Below are 24,373 nucleotides of genomic sequence, written 5' to 3' on the forward strand. Positions count from 1 at the left end.
TTTGTTGAAACAAATTGGTCACTTCCTAAATTTTGTGATTTAAAATTATTGCTAAAATGGTTGTGCTGAAATATAATGGCAACAATAAAATGAAATAAACATATGTTACTATGTTACCATTCTTAGAAAATACAGTATCTTTTTACAAGCAACACATACTTCTTTTTCCCCTTGTGGTCACACACTTACTGAAATGGTACTGTTAACAATATGCCCTTTCAGAGTGGCTTGGGATCCTGTCATATTTGTGAACAGAGATTTCTTCCACTCAGACACAAATGCTCCGGTCACATTGCAGAATTAATGCAGTTTGAGACTACTTTAAGTGTTGTGTCTATCTGTAGACCCTGGTTTACAGTCAAAACTGGTGCCAGGGGATGGGTGACTTTCCAGAGCATCTTTTCTGTTAGCAGAAATAACAGCAGCAAGATGCACAGCAAGTCATGGCATGTTTAATGCAATTGCTAAATGATCATAGTAACACTATCAATCAGAAAAGGCAGTATAAAAACACTATAGATGATAACATGGCAAGAATGGATAAATGTGAGATCTTATTGATTACTTTTGATGATATAACATAAGATTTTCAGGAAATGTCTAAATTTAGTTGCTTTTTGCTGTAGTATTTCAGCCATGGAGGCTAAAGATCTAATTTGCAAGTACAATTGGTCCTCCATATTCTGATCTCCCTGAATTCCAGTCCAACACTCAGACCACTATATCACACTGGCTGGAGAGGTTTATAACCATTTTCAAATCATAAAATGAAGTCTGTTATGAAATGCTGATGGAGGAAAAGACTGGTCTCCAAGCATTAATATCCAGCAAATCTCAGATATATGCCAACTACCATTTACATTTTCTAGTCACTGTTCCCAGGCCTTGGTTCAGCATGAAATGGGTTGTAAGTGGGGAGGAGACAGAGAAAGATCACCATTTTGGGAATCATACAATTCTAAGTATATCCGGGTCGCCGTGTTGGCCACATAGTAAAGTACAATAACATCCAAAATCCACAAACCAGTGATGGACAAAATACATGTCAAAGCTCCACTGGCTTCATCATCAGGCAACGGTGTTAAAAATCATATAGGAGGGGAGAAATTGATGATGTTGGTCACAGGCCAGAGCTTTGAAAGCTTGTGACATGTATTTTGTGTTGATCTAATAAAGCTTTCACTGTTTTGTGGGTATTGGATGTTATTGTACAGTTGAGTATATCATCTTTTTGTTTTCTGATTCTGAAGCCCAGTTTCTTTAGTCTCTGCTCTCCAGTGGTGGGTATATGAAGTTTCAAATGAAAAAAAGAGCAGAACTGTCTCTCCTGGGAATTCTTGTTTAGAAACAGGGATCCTAAAGCAAATGGGTTAAATCCTATTGATAGTCCCAAATAACATAAAACCACTGAATGAATGGAATTTTTAAATCATAATTTGTATAAGTATCATTGACTCAGTGGGTCAATTTAAATTGGATTATGAACTAGATTTAGGTCTATGTTTCTGTTTCAAGTGTATAACAAACTTTAAACATTTTGCACTGTACAATATCCAGAAGTTAAAACATTTAGTGTTTGAGAAGAAATATTACAAGCAAAATGAGTACTGATACATTATCCATTGTATGCAAAGATTTTCAAAACAAAAGATTCAGTCAAGGCATTTATTCATATAGCATGTTGTTATTGTTGCAGTGATAGCTAGATTTTTAAATGAGCTACCCCTCCATTTGGCAAAGATGGTCAGTTCAATTAATAGACTTAATCAGAATACTGTTTATAAGGTCTTTGTATACCATTTATTTTGCTTCTTCATATTTTGCAGAGTGCTCTACGGAAATAAGATCACAGAGATTCCAAAAGGCCTTTTTGATGGACTTATGTCTCTGCAGTTGCTGTGAGTATTATAATTGTTTTTTAAATTTTTTGATCAAGATTTATAGGTATTTGAATTCCTAAGATCAGTAAGATGAATACTGACTTGTTATATTGTAGACTGAAAAATTCCTATGTGTGAATTTAAGCCTCCAATTCCAGTTTGAGAGAAGCATCATGTGAATGTCAGACCCCATCATTATATTCATGATGCAACTTTAGAAACAGCAGCATATTATCTGATAGTTTATCAATCCATTTTGTTGTTGTTAGTTGCCATCGACTTTAACTTGCACTGACTCTGCGAATGAGGCCTCCAAGTCACCCTGTTACCAACTGCCCTGCTAAGGTCTAGCAAACTGAAGGCCAATGGATCCATTTCCTATTAGTTTATGTCTAGGCTGAAATATTTACTAAATCAGTTAAATAAAATCTCAAGCAGCAACCATCCTCTTCTCCCCTGTCCCTGCCTCCAGCTCTTCACATCGACTGAAAATTCACCCCCAAGGGTTCTGCCCATATTTTGAGTGAGTCAGACTGTTTCATTAGAGCAGTGCTGCATTTAGGCACTAACTAAATAAGTGATACTTTAGGGTCTGAGATTTCAAAAAATATTAAACTCTTAAATTCTACATATTTATAAGAATAATACATGTGGAAGGGTAATGCTGCAGAAGCTCTTAAACCTACACAATTTGGGGCCTTAGTATGTGTCAATCCAGCCCTGGCTGAATGAGAATTACACCTTCCCACTTCTGCTGACAAAACTGCTTCCATTAACAGAATACAGTCCACCCTTGCCATACACAGGGGATCTGTTCCAGCCCTCCCCCCCCCCCCCCCCCCAAAAAGCAAAAAAAAAAAAAAAAAAAGGGGGACCTCAGGGCCCATTTGTATGAGTGGGGTGCACTCCTGGGCAGTGCAGACGCACACCCCATTCATTTTATGGGGTCTTGCCATCCATGTGACCTTGAGTCTATGTATGGCAAGCCTGCGTATGGCATGGGTGCATTGTAACACATTTGGTCATTCTGGCTGATACCCTGCAATTCATATAAAAATGGGTATTTCATTTAAAGTTGCAGGAAAGTCTATATAAGAATTTCATATATAAAACTGTAGTGCAGGGGTTCTATCTAATTTGACTAATAGGTGGGCAAATGTATGCAGTTAAATCTTTGAATAAACTTGTTTTGAGAACTGTGGATGGCTAAATCATGAATGCTGAATTCCCACCAGGAAACAAAATATAAATTTGATTCACACTTTGGTTGGATGTAAAGGCATCAGGCTCAGATGTATCCTTATATTGAATTGGTTCTGGATTTTAGAATAGTTTCATATAATTGAGGCTGAAGGCTCTAATATCAGAGCATGGGAACAGAATAAATCTGTTCTGCCTTTTAGTCCAAACTTTAAAGGACATATGAAGATGCTGGATGTATTTTGGGGCTAGGGTTTAGTACTTTTGCTGTCTTTTTTTAAAAAAACACCATACTGTAATGCAGAGGAGATACACCATTCCATTGACATGGAAGCCAGCAGCTGTTACTTGTTACCAGCACAGGGCAGCATTAGTCCCTAAATGATCACTGGGTACTTTAGATTTATGCCAAAGCTAAACTAATTTGCTCAGACAAATAAAAGAAAGTGTTTTCTTTTGTTTATTTAGCCAAATATTTATATTCCATCCAGTGGTGTCACACAACTTGGTGACACCCACTGCAGTGGGGTGGGGCTTCTGGGGAGTGGGAATTCCAGTGTGCACACCCCACATGGAAGCATGCACGCACACAAGTGAATGCATGCACGGCCCCACAGTGGTCTGTATGAGGTTCCCAAGGCCTTGCAGTGGCCCAGACAGGGTGCCCAAGGCCGTGTGGCTGCCAGACAGGGTACACAAGCAGTTGCGGCAGCCTGGATGAGGTGCCCAAGGCCTCCCGGCAGCCCAGATGGAGCACCCAAGGCCCCGGGAAGGCCTCGCAGGGGACGGGTACCAACCAGGTGTCATCCCCTCTTCTGGGGTGTCACCAGATGCAGTCCGCACCCCGCACCCCCCATGTCATAAGATCTCAGGGCAGTGTATACATTTCAAAAAACTGAAACAATAAAGAAAGATTTAAAACAGTCTAAATCATATAAAACAATTTAAACAATTTTAAATTATATAGATTTAAGCCAACATACTTAGAACTGAAAAGCTTTGTTAAAGAGCCATTTTTTCAATAAGAGTAAAATGATCAACACTAGTACCCAGCAAGCCTTTAAGGAGAGAGCATTCCACAACTGATAACCCCATGGAGTACATATAGTAGGGGTGGAACACATGTGCCTCCCAAACTCATTTTAAGCTCACAAGCACCCCCAGAACCTACCCACCCCATAGGCAAAAGGGAGGATAAACAAGAATGGGTCCCCTTACTCCAGGGGCTACAAAGGGGATTCCACTACTTTTTGTTCTCCTGGGTTCTTTTGGACCAAGCAGGGTTCCCTCCTTTTCATTTTTTCTGAAAGAGGCACCCGAGAAAACCAACTTCTGATTTTCTTATTATTTGAAAAGGAACCTGCTCTGGATCTGTAACAGCTCAAGGGGTCCACAGACATGGTGAAATCCCTCCCTATATTCCCACAGGGCTAGTATTTGCATTTTGGTTTTTAAAATGTTTAAACAAGTAAAAATTGACTCACATTACCCTGTGGGGTATGGCTGAGTGTATGGCCTACAGTGTTCTATGGGATATCCCAGATGTAAATCCTAGCCCCACACAGTTGCCCATCACAGTTGCATAAAGCACTGCAGCAGGATATTTTTAAAAAATAAAAATTATGACACTCTTTTGATTTTGTAGAAAATCAAGGCATGGATCTCTTCTGTGAATTGCTTGGAGGGGACTAAGTATTGCATATTATAATATTGTTAGGCATTATAATATTGTTTGGCATCCTTACGTATGAACTTTATACTTGTTTATATATTAATTCACACTTGAAATTTATTTTCTGATTTTACAGTATAAATGCGACATTAATACTGAAGCTGCTACACTAATATAAATTATGTTTATTTTTAGTATGTTATTTATTTTAGCATAAAAGGAGGAATTAGAAAATACTTGGAAGTTGTTAGAGGGCATCTGCCTAAAAATGAGCAAACATATATCTGCTTGTAACTGATTTGTGTTATTCAGGACTCTAATAATCTGAGGTTGGCTTTGAAACTATCATTAATGGGTCTCGTTGTCAATATTTTCTGTATGTCTGGACCAAACACAAAAAAAGAAATTGTACATTAAAATCTTCTGCCAAACCATTGGAGAAGTGTTTTCTGACATCTAATATTTATTTGGCTATACATTGAATGATTTTCTTATTAATTTGTTAACAATGGAGCAAGACCATTTTAATGAGAGTACTGTACATTTTAAAGGCTTAACATAAGCATTCTGGCATATATAGTGCTTTTTATGAGAGGATGGAGACTCAGGTAAGGTTTACATGGGGAATGGATATTAAATTCAGTCTGTTACTTATGTCATACTGAGTAAAAGCACCATGTAGTGATCATCAGTATTTCATACCTATTACCCATTTCATGAAAATAGCACTGTTAATTATTTATCTCTTTGGGAAATTTACTTGATGGCAGATAATGTACATAGTCATGAATGTGAACACAAAACACGGTAATAGCTGGCATGGGATAGACAACTCTGTGATCGGTAAAGTTCTGACAGACAATGTACAAAATGTTTTAGTATCCAGTCTAATAAAGTATTAACACATATCTATGCTTTTTAGATCTTTTCTATTGTGGATTTTTTTTTAAAAAAAATACTTTTTCAGCTTTCTGTTAAAAACAACCACCACCCTCCATTAAATCATGCAAATACAATTTCAATTTCTTATATATGTTTTACATTCTCTATTAAATATGTAAATATGTAATCTCCCCTTTTATGCATGATGGAGGATGTGTATGCATAGCTGCTAGTAATTCTGTTTAAGGAGTGAGGACAACATTGTATAAAGAAATACTGCAAATTCAGCCTTTATTGTAAGACCTCAACTGAAAATAGGAAAGCTTTTTATGTAAGCTATGTTAACACTGGACTGGTCTTGTTTCACTTTTGGTAGAAGTGAAACACTAAAGGGGAGAGAAGAGAAGGGGGAAAGATCCCTATAAGTATCAGTTTACATCTCAGAAATGTCAGAATAGATGGTTAAGAGATTAGAAGACTTTGGGTCATTTTAGAGAAGCCAAATATATAGTGCATGTTATTGTTGTTAACTGCCTTCCAATTGACTGCGACTCAGCTGACCCTGTGAATGAGATGCCTATTAAGTTTCCCTATCCTCAACAAGTTGCTCAAGTCCCACAGCCCTCCCTGGTTGTCTGTCCTGGTGCTCTCCACCTCACCAATCATTATAATATTTTCTAGTGAGTTCTACTCATTTTATGGCCAAAATATGATACCTTCAATTAAGTTATCCTAGTTTCTTGGGAGATTTGCTCTAGGACACATTTGTCTTTATAGTAGACCTGCTATCTGCAGAACTATTCTCCAGAACCACATCCCAAATGAATGAATGCATAGTATTAATTTATTTTTAGTCACAGAGAATGAAGTGGTTCTTCTCTCTATTTATAGTTAATACATTAACTTGATCTTCCTTATGAAATATATACTTTCCACACAGAGAGACTGATATGCCTAGAATGTGGTAACATATAAATTTGCCATTGGTGCAATTGTCATTACTATGTCACTGGCACGATACAACTATGTATCATAAAATGGTATTTTTGTGGGAATTTGAATGCTTGCTTTGAAGCCTGTCTGTATTTTGAAAGTGATCTGGCTCTTTTCTTTTTCATGATGAGGCACAAGTGTAAAACAAGTGTCAGAATCACTTTGATTAAATGAAATACATAAATGATTCTGAATATAGACCTAGAACTCTTTCCCTCCAAGGCACTAGAAAAGCTGTACAGAGATGGGAAGGAGTCCATTATAGCTCTGAGAAGCTTTCCACCTATTCAGCACTTGGACCATAAAATCCATAGAAGTGGCAACCCACTTGGGATTCTTGGATTTGTTAGACCTTGGCTGAAGTCTTGCTTGTTTGTGCAAAGTGTTACCATGGGGCATCCCAAACCACAGCAAAAGCCTAGGAAGTATAAGATTTGTGGATTTACAGGGTTATTTTTTCTACAGTGGACATTTCAGAAAAATAAAATCTCCAGAATGGTCTCGGAAAGACCTGTAAATTTCCAGGATGTATAAGATGTTAAAGGCTCTGTTGGGGAGGATGAAGGAATAGTGGTTGCCAAGAGGAAGGATTAGTCTTTGCAAGCCCCCAAACAGTTTATAATATCATGAAATGAGAATGAATTAGGATTTTTGCTGTCTTTTTAATCACTTCATATGTGCCATGATGATGTTTAAAACATTCCCTCTCTGCATCCAACAATGCTTTAGGAAGAAGTCTCAGTAATTCTATAAGATGTTCATTTCTGGCTAGCAAATTGTGTTGCAAGTTCTAACTGTTATAGGTTTTTCTCATGGGTTTTTTCTTGTGGAAAAATCTCAGGTGCCTTTTTCCTTTATACACAGAGAGAGAGGGGGGGCAGGGGGGAGATTAATGGGATTATGCATTTATATATATTTCTTTGGATCTTGTGGAAGGAGGTATCCAGTTTTTCTTTCTACAGAGACTCTACCCCAGCACACAACTGCAACTGGGGAGAGACTTACTAGGCATAGCTCCTTCTTTCTCAGTCACTGATGGACTTCTCTTGCAAATCAAGGAAGGAAGGAACAGATTGTGGTGGGAGCACCCTTGTGCTGGGAGGACGCAGCCGGGCAGAGGGAAAACACACGCACCAATCTCCATTGCATCCCATAAGTATGCTGTCAGAAATAGACTTTCCTCCAACATGTTGTAGTATCACGGTCACAGTGTGCATACCACAAACAAACATAACAAAATGGTACTGCTTAACTGAAGTAGCCAAACTTTGAGGATTAGTTATTTATTCATTTATTAATATGTGATTTATAAATGAAGAATTCTCAAACCAGTTTAAGAAGTGTGTTTTGATAAATTTATACATTAGCAATAGCAGCTTCATTTATATACCACTTCATACTGCACTAAGCAGTCTCTTTAGCGGTTTACAACTGTAAGCTAATTGCCCCCAACAAGTTGGGTACTCATTTTAGTGACCTTGGAAGGATACAAGGCTGAGTTTACCCGGAGCCCCTGGCTGGAATTGAATATATAACCTTGTGGGTTGTGAGTGAGTGGCTGCAGTACTGACATTTAACCACTGTACCCTCAGGGCTCCTACATTCTTAATAAGAGCAGAGTTTCACATGTTGATCTATGTTTAATAAAGGAGCAGATTGCTTCAGCGTGTACCTACGTTTCTAGCTATAGGGATATTCATTCAGTAAAATTTACACAGGGAAAGTCTGTGTACAAACAGTTGATCTGAATATATGGATACATACAAGTATTCTTGGGTTAATATAAATGTTCAATTATTATTCTGTGTTCTTCATTAACAAATAAGGAATGTGAAGGCCATGTGTAATTTAAAAACAAAACTTTAAGCTTTGTAAAATTACCACTGCTACTGTACACAAAAGTACCACTGTTACTGTACACAAAAAAAGTTCCATCATATATAGAGAGCCAGAGAGCCTTGCATAGGATTGTGCTCTCTGGAAAGTTACTAGTTCTACCTAAACCAGTTTAAATATAAGTCGTTAAATTGTGCAGAGCTTTAAAATCAAAAACACTGTTAGGAAATTTTGGAAATAAAATTAAATTCTTAGTAAGCATTTTTAAAAAATGTTGAGAAAAATATTTAATGAAGATGGGAAAAGAAGGAAATAAAACAAGAGGAAAAGTTTAGATAATGATACAGTTTAAATCCCAACACAAAATAATAGGACAATAGGAGTGTGGTAAATGAGATATCCATTTAGAGCCTCAGGCCTTTTTATTATACATCCCTGGTCTGCAATGTAACCCCTCAACCTGCCAAAGTTGCTGCTCGGTGAAAGAGTTATGGTGTTGCAGTTCTGTCCTTCATGGTGCTCTAGCTCATACTTTTTATCTTCACATTCTTCCTATGCTCTGTTTGGTTTCTGAATTTCATGTTGTAGTTCCTTAGAGACAAAATTGTAGTTCCTTAGAGACAAAAAAGAGTTGTAGCAAGCTGAAGCAAGCTAAATTTTCATGCTCATGTAAAGTGAACATGTGTTCACTGATTCAGACAAGTATAAATGGATTCATTCTACTCTGGTACAGGTACCCCTGCTCTGTACTCTAGATTCATGAACATTCTTGTACCTGGCTACTAATCAGGAATAAAAACTGACATAGACATACTACATACTTACCTGTTAAGTAAGCATGTAGTAACAGTTTGTAAAAGGGGACCACATTAGTCCTGTCTGTCTTTCCTTAGTTCTATCCTCAGTTCTAAGGAGGTTCTGTATAAATGGACACGTTCCATTCAAATGTGGGGGGCACACTAAGGTCCATTACATGAAGAGAATCTGCACATAGGGAAAACTCTTCTATTTAGATCCATTGCTGTCCACGACAGAACAAAGCTAGAGATGGAAGGGAGTGAATCTAGTTCATTCCTCTCTTCATGCACCGATTTAGCACACTTCAATAATGATTGCATGTTGTTGCTGTTGTGTACCTTAAAGTCATTTCTGACTTATAGTGACCTAAGGAGTTTTCTGGGGCTGAGAGTATGTGACTCAGCCAAGGTCACCCAATAGGTTTCCATGACTGAGTGGGGAATTGAATCCTTATCTTGAGTACTTAGCCTACACACAAATCAGTACACCACAATGGTTCTCAGCAACTGCATAGAGCTAGATTATTACAAACACCTGAAAATACATACATTATATACAGTACATACACATGTATAGAGTAATGGATAAAGGTAAACAACCTTATAATTAAGAAAGACTGGAAGGCCATACAGCTATTTCTGAAGGTTGTAAACCACAAATCCAAACTACAAGCAAACTACATTTGGGAAATGGTATAGCTGATATAGCTTCAGAAGATTCAAGCAAATTTGCCAGGCTCCATTGTAGAGGAGGGGACAGTGTCATTAATCAAAATAACCAAGGAATTAATTCCTTTCCAATTTCAAGAATAGCAATCATTCACCTCCTAATCATGAGCAAAATATACCCACTTTGATATAAGTGGATAGCCCAATCATAGGTAAATCTGGAAAGCAGTGTTCTGTCAGGCTGAGCTACAACTCATGTAGCATAAAGATTTATAGATTGATTGACAAACATAACATATTTTTGTGGCAATCACTGTTTCTTACTAGCTATTAAACAAACATTTTTCAGGGCCCTTATGATTTCATTCAAGCACCAGTGACTTTTCCCTAGGACTGAGAGTATATGCAGAAAGCTCTTGCAGCAAATGATTTGTGGATTGCATTTGTAGTTTAGTGAATGAGTAATTCACTAAACTAATCTGAAATAAACCTTACTCATTGAAATATGTGGGTAACTAACTTCCTTTATTATTATCTTAATTCTGTTCAGCACACATTAGTCTCCAGTAGATTAAACAATATCAATTATTGGAAAATGAAAATGCTTAAGTTCAAGCTGTGGAGGTTTGGCATTTTTCCTTATCATTTGCCAAACTTTGCAAGCTTCACTGCAGAAACTGAATAGATTTTGAGACAGAAAAAAACCCATAAGAAGGGATCAGAAAGTAAGTTTACACAAACCCAGAAAACAGATGAATGACCCAGAGAAGCCACATTGCACTTGAACTGATATTCTGTAATGACAAGACACCCTCATCTTGTGTGTGTGTGTTTAACAACTATATTTAACAACTATATAACTATGATTTGGGCAGATTACTTGACCTATAGATACTGTATCTCACCGCTTTACTAGTTGTATGCAAAGGAGGAAGTCAAAATTATTAACTTCTCATCTGGGCCACCTGAATTCCACTGAAGGAGAGAGACTACAGAAAGAAAAATGTTAAATGATACACAGGAATAAAGTTTATCAATGATCAGTATCAATAAGAATATGAACTCATTGTGGATATTATTTTCCACAATGTCTTGTGGAGCTTTGGTGTTAGAAACAGGTCAGCCCAGACCTATATTTAATCATCTATACCACAGCCATTTGAACGCTGCTACTGCACTCATTTAAATTCAGCTCCATTTAGTTTTGCCCATTCTTGTTGTTGTATACCTGTGGTTCAGGATATGCTTCATTAATCATAGTACAGAGATAGAGGTTATTGATTATACAAGACTTGTTAATGATTCCACGATAAAAAGGCAGGCAAGAGCAATCACTTCATATAGCTTTGGTGCTATTTTTTCTCTCATAGCCTTTCAGGTTATTAGTATACTTAAAATGATTTGTTGTCTATCTGATAATGACAGAAACTTGTATTCTCTTGTGTATTGGGGCTGCTAAGCTACACATCCAAACTAAAATCAATCCACTTCTTCTCTGATCAGTTGCTCCCTTGTCTTCTTTGATCAGAAAATTAAAATGTTGATGAGGACATCTTCTCTTGAAAAGAATTATTGTTTGGGGAGCACAGAATATTACTTGGAAATGTTCATACATTAATAAATTGGACATGAGATTCTTAATTGTGCATCAGGACTGTATGTTAGCTTATTTGCCACCTGAGTGCACAGTCTTGAAAAGAGGTGAACTGAAGCATATGTTACAAGGCTGGGCAAAGTGGCAAGCAAAGCTCTAATTGTGGCCATGATCCAAACTCTCATGCACTTGCCCCCCCCCCCCCCCATGCAAAAGGTATGACTGCTTTTCCTGAAAACCTCCAGGAAAGATGATTCACTATAAATAGGTTGCTGGGGCCCACTGTACTCTTCAACATGAGTAAAATTGTCCCCTTTTCAAAAATCAGAAGTGGATTTCCATGCACTTCTGATTACATTTTTATTTGTTTGTTTTTTGATGATTTCTTGGTACTTTTAGGACTCCATGTAATATCCCTGGGAGTTTGGTGAATAGCAAATTGCCTCCCAGGCATCCTGAAGTTTGGAAAGTTAACCTTTTTTCTTTTATGAGAAATATTTTTTTTGTATTCTGATCCAGCATTTTTAAATTTATTTTATTTTATTTTATTTTTGCACAGAAGATTATCACACATGGATTCATCATCTGGGAATCACCGGAGAAATGTTAAGGAAACACACATGTGTGTAACCCTGAAGTGCTCCCCCAGCTTCATGCCATTGTCAGCTCCCTCTAGCATCATGGAATCATTCAGAGAGAGGCAATTTGCTATTAACTGAAACTTTGCATGATGCTAGGGAAGCACTTCAGGGTTATACACGCATGCACTTCCCTAACGTTTCCCCAGCAATTCCCAGACGGTGAGTCCTTGTGTGATAATCTTCACAGTCACTGTGTTATTCTTACACTATTATTTTCATTCTAGAGTTAGTTGGCCAATTCTCTTCTGCTGTATCCTACTGTAAGTGATATACATTGTGGTGTGTTAAAAGGGAGCAATAATCCAAATTAATATATTACAGGAAATTTGGGATCTGTTTGGATTTAATGTTAAAGCATAACTGTAGTGAACTCAGTGCTGCATTGGAATACTAATCTGACTCCAAGGCCTTTGCCAAAAGAGAAAGGTCTCTGCTTCTGTGCATTAGGTTAGGGACTCTTTGACATTATGGATGGTGTTGAACTCCAAATCCAGTCATCCCCAACAAGTATTTCAAAGGTTAGGGATTATGGACATTGTAGTTTGACATCTGGAGAGCCACATATTCCCAAATAGCGTTGAAACTATAGTTTTTTTGTTTGTTATTAAATCAGGATCATAAACTAGAAACCAATTAGAACTAGCTATAATTTAAATTTAGCAGGGATCTGTGAGTTCAGATACAGTGTCTCCATCAGGGAGAGCAACCCCCAGAAAGATCAGTCACTATTACAGCTGAAGAAACGCTCCGACAAAGCAGAAACTCCCTTTGTTTTTAAAAAGAAAACTAAGAAAAACCCCTGCAAGAATTAAACTGACCAATAGATGAAGGGGAAAACAGACAGGGGTGGTAGGTATCCTCTGTCCTGCAAAAACCCTGTATATATACACTTCTATCTCACACAAGCATCCTCCAAGATGTTTGTCCCTTTACTTCAGGAAAGTAATGCTTCTTTTACCAGCAGAGGAGGAGAGAATATCCTCTGGATGGGATGTATTACAGCTCCCTAGATAAGGGTGGGTGGTGTTAGAATCCCTTGGAGTCTATTGCTTCACCACTTGTAGTAGCACCGACCTTCCAAATGTGGCTTCAGCTGAGTTGAAGGTATAGAACATACAGTAGTGCTTTACAAATGTAGGAGGTGACTTCCACATTGCTGCCTTGCAGATTTCTATTAGGAAGACACATTGGGGTGGCTAACACTATTGATGTGACTGAACTCCTCATTGAGTGAATGACTATTTTCTTTGGTGGGGTAACTCCCAAGGACTCATAGCAGGCCATAATGCAAGTGCTGATCTGTCTGTTAAGTGTGGATACTTATAACTTCATCCCCATAGAGTGAGGCTGGAAGGGCACAAATAAGGATTCAGAAGAATGTAAACTGCTTATCCTCTTGAGGTAAATACAAATAACTGTGAAAGTCCAAAGTGTGCCATCAAGTCTTTGGAAGGGCAAAGACAGATTTACGGAAGAATTACATCTTGCACCTTGTGCAAAGCTTTGTTTATCTTGGGTATGAAAGTAGGGTCCATCTGAAGCACCACTCAAAGCATCTGGTCTGATGATGCAGAACTCTTTGGGTGCTGACAGGGCTGAGGTGATGGAGGTCAGGAAAAAGAGCACGTTCTAAGACAGGTGCTTCAAGCATCTGTCCTGAACTGAGGGAGCTCTGGTTAATTAAAATTCTAGCTAGCTTTCAGCCTCCTTCTGTTGTGCACAAAATCAAAGTGTATAAGCAATGGTTATGGTTTAGGGCTGCAAATGAAGTTGGACATTTAATGCTTTTCCTAGCACCCTTTGCAATCTTACCAGTGAATGTCTGATTATTAAAAGGAATATTGGAGTTCATTCTAAAGGTAATGCTTTTAATATTAGCTTGATCCAGGAAGACATTGATTATTGTCTTAAGCTACAACATGTACAGATTAGTGAACTATTGCTTTTTATCATGAAGACTCAGGAGGAGGGAAAGATAGGCCCAAGCCTGCTGATTATCTTCATGAGCACAGTTTGAGATCTTTATCTTAATGGAAAATGTCAGGAAGATTGTCGTTGTCGTTATTTCAAATGGTAGCATCTGTTTAATTTATTCTTGGTGTCCAATGAATTTTAAAATAATCAACCACATCATATTTGCATAAGATGCAGGAGGCAAATTCCAAGGGATTTGACTATGTCTAGCCAGTTCTGTGGCACTATTAGACAAAACCATCAGGTTTAATTTTTTTTTAATGTATGTTATGTATTTCAAAACTGCAAGTTTCGTTCACATACTTGATGTGCCAAGTTAAACTTGGAAATTCTTACTGTTAAAAAGAACTGTTTTTTTAAGTGCTCTAAATAGCTTCATGGACCATTTTTCATGTGTTGGATCCACTGGGTAAAGTGAAGTTTATCTAGCATGCTGAATAATGCATGTGTGCCACCTGTAAGATATCAAGGTAATAGGTTAAGCTGTAGAAAGTTCTTTGCTCATGAACAATTTGAATCTTCCTTAGGCATGTCTGTATTATGGATTTGCCCTCTTAATCTGCCTTTAATAGTTTTTCTCAATTTTCTGATGCTCCTCACATTAGTAATTCTAGGGAGAGGGGCAGTTATTGTCTGTTGCAATATACCCATGTAGTATATCGTAGTACATTTTATGTGCTATCTGTTGGGTGGAAATCAGAAATCAGTAGAGGTTTTGGGCTTTCAGAAATCCCACAGAGAATTCAGGAATTATCTGAATTCAAGTCCAGAGCATCTGGACAGAGCCAGCAGTTGATACTTATTCCGCCAGGACATGCTAGGACTAAAAGGGTCATTACAGTCTAGGCTTCAGAGTGGTGAAGGAAATCTCTCAACAATCCACTATGGTAAATTGGAGGAGGTGGGCACTACTGATAAAATATTTTGTATTTCAACTTGTATATTTTAATCTTGTAAGCCGCCTTGATTGCATTTTGTAGAGAGGCGGGCTATAAATCAATTTTATTATTTATTAAAATAATGTCATTTATTTGCTGTACCCTTGTTCATTCTGGTTAGGAAAAGCTTTCAAGGGGAAAGGGGCATTTATTTGGATGTTGTAAATGTTTCTATAAGGCAGTGTTATGACCCAGATCCTTTTTTAAAAATGTAGTGAGAGCCCTTTTTAGAAAGTTATCTTTGGATGCCACCACCATTTTGTCTCTATGAGCTATGTTAAATGAGGTTCTAAAACAGGTGGTGCCAATTCAGCACTAAGCTTTCTTGGATGGATCTAATTATTTAGATAGCATGGTTTTAAGGGTTTAGTCTGGGAAGAAACAGCCTGGCTCACCTTTCTAGAGAAGAGTTGGTCAGTAGCATTCAATACCTTTGAAAGCACTTTTCATCCTCAGTGAAAAGGGGTGTTTTGATATGTTGAAGCACCATATTTACCTTCCTATAATTATCTGCTGTAAGATTTTTCAGTCCTGCGGAAGAGTTAAAGGACAAGCATTGTTTTCTTCAGCAGCAACATTATAAATATTATATTTTGACTTATTTGCACCAAAATGCAAAAAACAACAAACAAACAAAACCACCCCCCCCAAAAAAAAATTGTTTCCTAAAATTTTCAAAAAACTTGCCAAATGTGGCAGAAGTCTGATCAAAATGTACAAAAACTCTTGTACTCTCTCCAAGTTGAAAACTTCTTATGTGTGGGAATGAAAGAACAAAGAATTACATGCCTACCATTGATTATTGTTTCCCTTTGGGTTGCTTGAGGGCCAGAAAAGTGCAGGGAATGCAAAGTGCAGCAACCCAATTGCTTTTTTACTATATTTCACTGATCTTATAGCAACTACACAGCCTACAAAGTCCAAAACAGTTTGGACCCAGGGCATATTAAGTACCCATCTTCTGTTACATGAATCTGCCTGTTGTCTGTGGTCAGTTCTGGAGGCGTTTTTCAAGTGTTCTGCTGCCTAGACAGATTTGCCTAAAGACAACATGAGACAGGACCATCTCTGTGGCAGCACCCAGGCTGTGAGAATCCCATTATTTTACAGTCTTCCTTACTGTGTGGTTTGAGGCAAACTTATAAAAAGCCATTGTTCTGTGAAATATGGAAAAAATGTGCTATGATGTGAGTATTTTTATATATTTTAATTTTTGTTACTGTAGGGGCCTTTGAGGGGCCAAAAATGTTTAATACTTTTTTTTATAAATAAATAGAAGAGTATTCCCTTGTAACAATCCCTAGTTTTCTATGTGATTTTGTCTGAGGAGAATCTCCTGAATTTATCCTTGCTTTATTTGTATTTCAAGAATATACTTTTGGATTTGAAATCTGTTTTCTTTGTTCACAGGCTTCTCAATGCCAATAAGATCAACTGCCTGAGAGTAAACACATTTCAAGATCTACATAATCTCAATTTGCTATCTCTTTATGACAATAAGCTGCAGACTATCAGCAAAGGGCTTTTTGTGCCTCTCCAGTCGATCCAAACTCTGTGAGTATCTAAGAATGCCATACACTTCATAGCAAAATTTTCTCGAGCACCTCGAGAAAGAAACACTAATTTCTGCCAGTATTTTAAAAATGTTTTATTATTAATTTTTTTAATTTGAAGAAAAAAAGGTCGGCTATAGTACATTTTTGATGTCATTGCAAGACAATGCTTGAGTTTGACAATGGCTCTTTTTTTACTTTGCTGGTGTACAGTGCACCAGGGTATTCGATTGTGGCTGCTGTGGCTGGCATTGGATGCTTTATTCTGGGATACTGCTGAGGTGGGTGGCTAGTAGGACAAGTTAGCCAGCTGGATGCTGCTGTTGCTGCCATCACTGCTGAGCCTATCCCCATTCTAGGCAACTGAAGAATCATATTACCTTTTCCTACAATGTATGCAGAGTGCATTCCTATTCCAAAGAGAATGGAGGTATGAAACACTCCCAGTGAATACGATCTGATAGACCTTAGGTTAGGAATCAAAAATGTGATAGGGTGAATCTTGGTAGAGCTTTGCTTCCTCATTTTATAGATGAAATTCTACTGCTAAGCAGAATAGCTGTTATGAGTAAATTAAAAATGAATTCCAAAATCGGGAACCAAAGGTATAGCAAAATATATTATTTTTGCTCTCATACATCCCTTACTTTCACCTTGGTCTTAAACAATGTTCCTTTCAAAACATTTGCTCAGTTGTTTTGTGTGAACAAAGTATTGAGTACCAATACATATGAAAAGTTCCTTATCTCAAGTATAAGGAAATTCCATTGGAAATTCCATTCCCACTATCTGAATAAATATTAAATACCATCATGGTTTGTGTTTTTTTTTTGTCATGTTATCCCTGTTAAAATACTCTTGTAAAAAAAAATCTGTTTGATATATTTTTGAAGTTTTTTGTGTTAGAATAAAATACGGTTTCAAGTTATAAGGATTAAGAGAGGAGTCAAAATTGTTTTCTTTTTTATTAGATATGTTGTACATATAGTTTTTGACAGATTCTTGGATAGTCTGTCATTACAAAACTATGAAGGGTAGTTTTTTATTGTTTTTTAATGGCTGTTTGGCGCCATCAGAAATGTTTTTGGTTAAAATATTATTAGGCGGTCTTACAAAAGAGAGGGCTTTCAACTGGTTTTGGATCTCCTTTCTCTTTCTGTTCCCTCACTAATTTGAGCTGTCAAAATACCCATAGTTTAACTGTGTTCTTTATTATTCAATCATCTAGAGGCATCCATTGTAGGGAGAAGCTGCCACAAGGAACCTACTAAAAACTTCCACAAAGTGGCAGCTGCTATCTACAGTGAGAGTTTTTGTGTGTATTATCCAGCCATTATTTATTTATTTATTTATTTATTTATTTATTTATTTATTTATTATATTGACCCATGTTGCTTTGCTGCAGTCTACATCCAACCATTTGTGGCATGTAAAGTTTTAAAGTTTTACCTATAATAATGAAAGTGCAGATAAACATGTTACAGTAAAACCATTTAGACAAAAAACAAATAAACTATGATCTGATATAAAAAGGTGTAACAGATAAAATAAGCTCAGAAAATACAATGTATAAGTGCTGTTCCTTCTGGGGAGAGTTCATGTAAAGGTCATTATCATCTTTTTCATTGCTTGCTTAATACAGTGGCTCTTAACTTTTTTAGCATTTGGCGACCTCTAAAAATCTGTTGAAAGCTATGGGCCCCCATTCCCAGAAGAATGCACTTGAACGTGTACCCACAACATTCTGTATACAGTTTATATTGTTGCATTATATTATTGTGTTGTGTTATTACACTGGACATTGATTTTTATTCCCATGCTGTGTGTGGAGTAAAACAAAAAAGGAAAAAATGAGGAACTCTTGAAAAGACTAAAAAATGCTGCATTTTTAGAAACTCATATTAAGTTTGAAGGTTTGAACAACATCCAAGAACAAATGTCATTTATATTCCATCATTTTTACCTTCAATGTTTAATCTTAAAAAACCCTGTGACAGGAAAACTTCCTATAGTTTTCAGCTGGATAGCTTTACATTACCCATAGGTTTGTAGAAATATTGGGCAGATTTAGTTTCATGAATAATTTCATTTGAAAAGTTAAATTTGGCTTACAAGAGTAATCCATTTTAGATAAGACATTGTTAGCTCTGACTAATATATTTAGATTTTAATGTTACATTTTAAGAAGAATATTGGTTTATCACATTGATTTTGACAACAGGCTTGAGGTATATTAGTGTGCCTATCCATAGCTTAATTTCCAGAAAGCTTTAACGTTGTGACAACAGTTCTTTCAAACTTCATATTTCGAATAAGATGCAGTGTATTATCCAGCTGAAAACTATAGCATTTATAGATGGAAAGCATGTGCCTTTCAAAAGCAAGCTTTGCTGTATTGATTGTTGTTTCCTGCTTGAGAAGGCTCACTGCAGACTTAATGAACTATAGAAAAAATAATAATAAGATGGCTCACAGAATTTCTCCCATTCGAGTGCAGCTCCATGCAGCTTCCGCCAGACCTGGTATACTGGAAGCTGATTCAATTACTCTACTCTGCAGTTTTGTGTTTGTAAAAAACAATGATGGAGTACAGTGTCACAGGTCACTTCTGGTTAAACATCCCATCCCTCTTGCAGGCATTTAGCTCAGAATCCATTTGTGTGCGACTGCCATTTGAAGTGGCTGGCTGATTACCTGCAGGATAATCCAATAGAAACCAGCGGTGCTCGATGCAGCAGCCCACGTCGCCTTGCCAACAAACGAATCAGCCAGATCAAGAGCAAGAAGTTCCGTTGCTCAGGTAATTCATTTATCCAGGCTGTACTGCACTTTCAGTTCAGAAATAAGCAGGTCCAGAGAGCCTGCTAATCAAATCTGTAGGACAGTGTTTGCTGTAATGGATATTATGTAGCATCTTTCTAAAATTAAATTTAAGAAATTGGATTATTCCTCCAGAAAACCTATTTGCCTTATGCATTAAAAGAGAAACAAAACCTTTAGCTTGCCTTGTGATTTATTTATCATTTCAGCAAAAAGATGGGATGGGGTTTTTAAAAGAATGCAGCAGTGTGTGTAGCCTTTAAAAGATGAGATAAAAATGATCCCATGCATCAAATAATTTTTGAAGAAATGGGGAAAAATCTGATATTCTTTGTTTGATCAAAAAGAGATACTCTTTGCTCAATTCATTATTAAGAAAATCTCTTACTGGGCAAATAATGGTTTTGATTTTTTTTCTTTTGCAGGCTTATCTTGACAGATACTAAAAGCATATTAGAATTTTGCCTTAGCCATTGTGTCATAGCAACTTTCAGGCAGAACTGTACATTCTGCCTCTGTACTTAATACACATGCAATCTCTTAAAGCAGGGCTATCAAAATATCTGTAGACTGGGGTTATATTCCTAGAGCAGACTAAAAAGAGAACTTCTTAGGTCTGCCCCAAAGAACCTATACCCTAGCCACTGCCCCAAAGAACCTATCCATATTTCCCAAAATGTCTAGCTTAGAGAATGAATAGGACCCTGGAAACCAGCAGAAGCCTCATTGGCTGCTGGAAAATTTGCACCATGAACCTGAAATGAAAGTAAACTTCTTATCTGTGTCATGTTACAATCCATGGGTTGCATGTTACAGACCACAACTCACAGGTGGTGGACTGTCTTCAGCTCAGTAAATCATAAATTGACCAATTCTGGACTAGGCTTGGGGACACATGGGAGGGGCAGTGATGGGGGAAAAACTGCCACACATTTCCTTGTACAGTGCCATCATGAGGGAGAAATAGAGTATCTGAATCAGATAGAACATGTTTTCCCACCTGCAAAATATTCAGATGAAGGACATTACCACACAGATGGTCAGTTATGTTGCCTTGGTGGTGCAAAGTACAGTTATCTCTCCCTTTTCGCGGACTTGGAGTCTGTGGTCTCTCTCTTTGTAGGAAAGACAAGCAGAGAGGGGCAAAATGGCAGCACACACCCCATTATTTTCAATGGAACTCCAAATATTTTTGAGTTGCCATTTTCGTGGAGTGGCGTAATGGATCCCCCACAAATTACGAGGGATGACTGTATTCCTAATAAACATGCACAAATAATGACTGAAAGACCTATCTAGGGAGAAAAACAGTGGTTAAAATCCTCTGTATAGGATTTGATGGTTTTGGGTAGACCAAACCTTGAATGTTTTAATTATTCAGACAACACTGAAGGAGTGACTAAAACTGACTTCAAATCATCCAGCATATGATAAATGTCTATGTGCCATCATAACTGGAGTGTTGTAACTCACCTTCATTTTTTAGGCATAAGCAAAACAACACTTTTTCTTTACAGGGTCAAATGCTGTCACATTCTGATTGTTCATGTTGTTAAACTCCTTAACCCTGGACATTTTGTAGTTCTGATTGTGATATAGTACAGTTCTTATATCAAGCAAACTTCAACTATAGGCAGACTTTTATGTGATGGCAAATCACTAACTGGTTTGAGAAGAAAAAATATTGTCAGTGATGGAATAGCTTTCAGCATTTGAGTATTATTACTCTTTTCTGCCTTAAAAAAAAAAAGACTGTGATGAATTGTCCACTTGACCAGTAGGAGCAAATGGCAGAAGGCACTGGGTTTATGGACAGGAGAATGTGCCCTTTGTTTATTCAAAACTGTTGCCAGTCACGAACTGCCTTTTATCAATACAATAAAAGTAAGGTAATTTAAAACTTTCATATATAGACATTAATTACACACATGCCTTCAAAGTGGCTTACAAAGTTATGTTTACACAGTGGTCTCTCCTGTTGGGGTTTTCCATCCATGGAAGGCTCTGTGACCCAGAGGAAAATCACAGCACAGTGCTTTGGATTGCACTGTCTTTAGGATTGCATTGTGAAGTCTGCCTTTTAATCAGATTCTGCTGAGGATTTGCAAGAGTCAGCCTTAGAGTAAGCACGAGTAAATGATCTTTTGTGTCAGTTGTTCTCTTGATTTATTGCTCTGGTGCATCAGTTCTAGATATTCTAGTATAGTCTGACAAATACTGAATCTTAAGGAGTTATAAATGCATGGAAATGTGATGTAGATGTACAATCAGAAATATATCTAAACTGTCCTCATAGGAAATTTCAGTGCACTTCAGGCACTACTAAATGTTGTCTCCAGTGAACTTAAAAATGAGTCTGTCTATCATGTGATGGACTTATCTATATCTTTTAAATTAAACTTGCAACCCACATTAAGATGCAGTCTTTGAAGAAAACTTAGGTAAACTAAGTACGGTAGACAAGTAACTTTAATCTAGATCCTTTAGAGCAGTAGTTCCCAACCTGTGGGTTGGGACCCTTTGGGGGGTCGAATGACCCTTTCACAGGGGTCGCCTAAGACCATCAGAAAACACATATTTGCATGTACCAATGAAAATAATTGTATGGTTGGGGGTCGCCACAGCATGAGGAACTGTATTAAAGGGTCGCGGCATTAGAATGGTTGGGAACCACTGCTTTAGAGGAGTATCTAGTGAACATCTCCCATTGACAGAGTGGTTGATAATCCTCAAAATTAGTAGAAGACAATCCTCCCTTTCCTGAAGCCCCACTCCACACCTCCTGAATTTGTTCTGGAAGGCGAACAAATCAAGGAGATTTGGGGGTACAAGGGTATTTAAGGAGTGTACAGAGAAAGTTAAATTCCCGTTGTGTGAATGGATGTCTACATGCAGAATACTGGTTTTTCTTTTGATATTTACAGTAATATTGTATATCAGTTTATAAGATTCATAAAGATTTTATTTAGTTAGTTATTTGAGAAACTGTATATCTTCTTTTAAGATCTCTTTCTGTTGTGATCTTCTCAGAAGCCATGTTTTTCAGCTAAACACTGATAGAGGGGAAAAATATTGCTTTGAGAAAAATCTTAGTAAGCTGGTTTTATTTTAGATGCTAATACTTTCATCAGTTCCAGCGAGTGGAGAGGAAATTAAAACATAATATTGATTTTTATTTTGAGGCTTGGAGACCCAGAAGAAAAGTCCTTCAGTGTTTTTGAGTTCATTAAATCTCTTCATGAATTTAGACAGTACAAGAATGATATCCCGAGAGCAAAATGTTTAATTTATGCATAGGAGCAATGCATTATGTGTAATAAGAATTTCATATATAGGGTTTAATTTTTAAAAGGACTCAGATTTATAGCCTTGTTCAGATTACGATTGTGAGTAAGTGAATCAGTGATAGCATGTCACATTTTCTGAAAATTTCCCCTTATATTAGAATAGGAATGGGAATGACATACTGCACTGATCCTGATCCTGAATGTAGATGAAAGCTCATTTCCTTTTATGCTCAAGAGATATTATCCATAAAATCTTCTGGCACCCAGTGAGCACACAAAAGCTATCTTATTTCCTTTAAAAGTTATGAATAAGAAAGTTTAAAGTTATGATTTAGAAAGAAAGCTAAACCTTGGAGTGTCAAGTCTCCAGGATTTCCATAGATGTAATTAGCTTTCAGAATTTAATTAACCGACAGCAGAATTCTGTGCATTCCAGCTGAAATGCTTGTATGCCTTATACTAGCTAAATCTTCTTATACGTTTGCTAGCCAAGTTTGGTTAATATAGCATATGAAACGATGGCAAACTGAAGCACTGATTGTTAGAAATCTTTTTGACACATGGTAAAGCTGGACATATTAGACATAATGCATGGGTAGACCATGATTTGCTATCAGTTTTAAACAGGGTGGAGTGCATGAATGTACGAACGTGTCTTTCTTGCATTCATACACTGCATGTAAGAGGCAGGTGTGAATCTAAAAATGTAATGCATGCAAATGCTCTTAGAATGAATGGCCTGTATTCAGTTGCTACACCTGAATGGAGCAAACAGAGGCTGCTGCCACACTGCAGAATAAATTCTGTTTGACACCACTTTGACTGTCCTGACTCCATCCTGTGGAATACTAGGATTTGTAGCTTGTTGTTGCACCAGAGCCCTTTGGCAGAGAAAGCTAAATATCTCACAAAACTACAAATTTCAGAATTCCATAGCATTGAACCATGGCAGCTAAAATGGTGTCAAACCACATTATTTCTGCAGTTTTGATACAGCCACATTGAATCAGGTGCTGAATAATGAATCAACACATACAAGAATCCCATTGATTGAGTGTTCTAGTCTAGAAATGGGATTTAGGCCAACATTTTCAAAACCACATATTTTATAGAACATTTATTCCATACAAATAATTCCATACAAATGTGTATAAGTTGTAACAATGATTGATTGTAAATGAATAATTGGAAAGGAAATGCAATCTCTCATCTTGAAATAGAAGAACATCAAATTATAACATGTGAAGGTAAATTATTATGTTGCCTGACACTATATTGAGAAGCAATGATACTCTGCTTATACCTGGATATTGTTAGCTTTTATTGGATAGATTTGAATTCTCTGGACAGTTAGAATGCAAAGGAGGATGTTGAATGACCAAATTTTCCAGCCAGAGCACCTGTGTACAGTCAAGGTGAATAGGATGAGGATTTGCCTTTCATGAAAGAGAAAGCACTCTACTATATTCAGTAACATCCATAAAAAGGAGATGTTGCTCTGCTCCCACATCAGCACCTTCCCAATGGCAGCCATATGTCCAATGAGACATACAAGCTCTATTTTCCCAGCAGCTATTCTTCTCAGTAGCCTCATCTGCTTAGTATCTTTTGATTAAGATAACTGCCATACAGATTTG

At 37.2% G+C, this 24,373-nt stretch overlaps 1 protein-coding gene across 1 annotated transcript in view; it reads left to right on the forward strand.

The window, feature by feature from the left end:
• The window catches only part of SLIT3 (slit guidance ligand 3), a 612,784-nt gene that overhangs the window by 413,262 nt on the left and 175,149 nt on the right, over positions 1-24,373 (forward strand). Inside the window, 3 exon segments of the mRNA XM_042452193.1 lie at positions 1,827-1,898; positions 16,487-16,630; positions 19,266-19,429. Coding sequence (XP_042308127.1) covers positions 1,827-1,898; positions 16,487-16,630; positions 19,266-19,429 — 380 coding nt within the window.

This window comes from Sceloporus undulatus, chromosome 2 (genome assembly GCF_019175285.1).
Source record: "Sceloporus undulatus isolate JIND9_A2432 ecotype Alabama chromosome 2, SceUnd_v1.1, whole genome shotgun sequence".
Classification (NCBI taxonomy): domain Eukaryota; kingdom Metazoa; phylum Chordata; class Lepidosauria; order Squamata; family Phrynosomatidae; genus Sceloporus; species Sceloporus undulatus.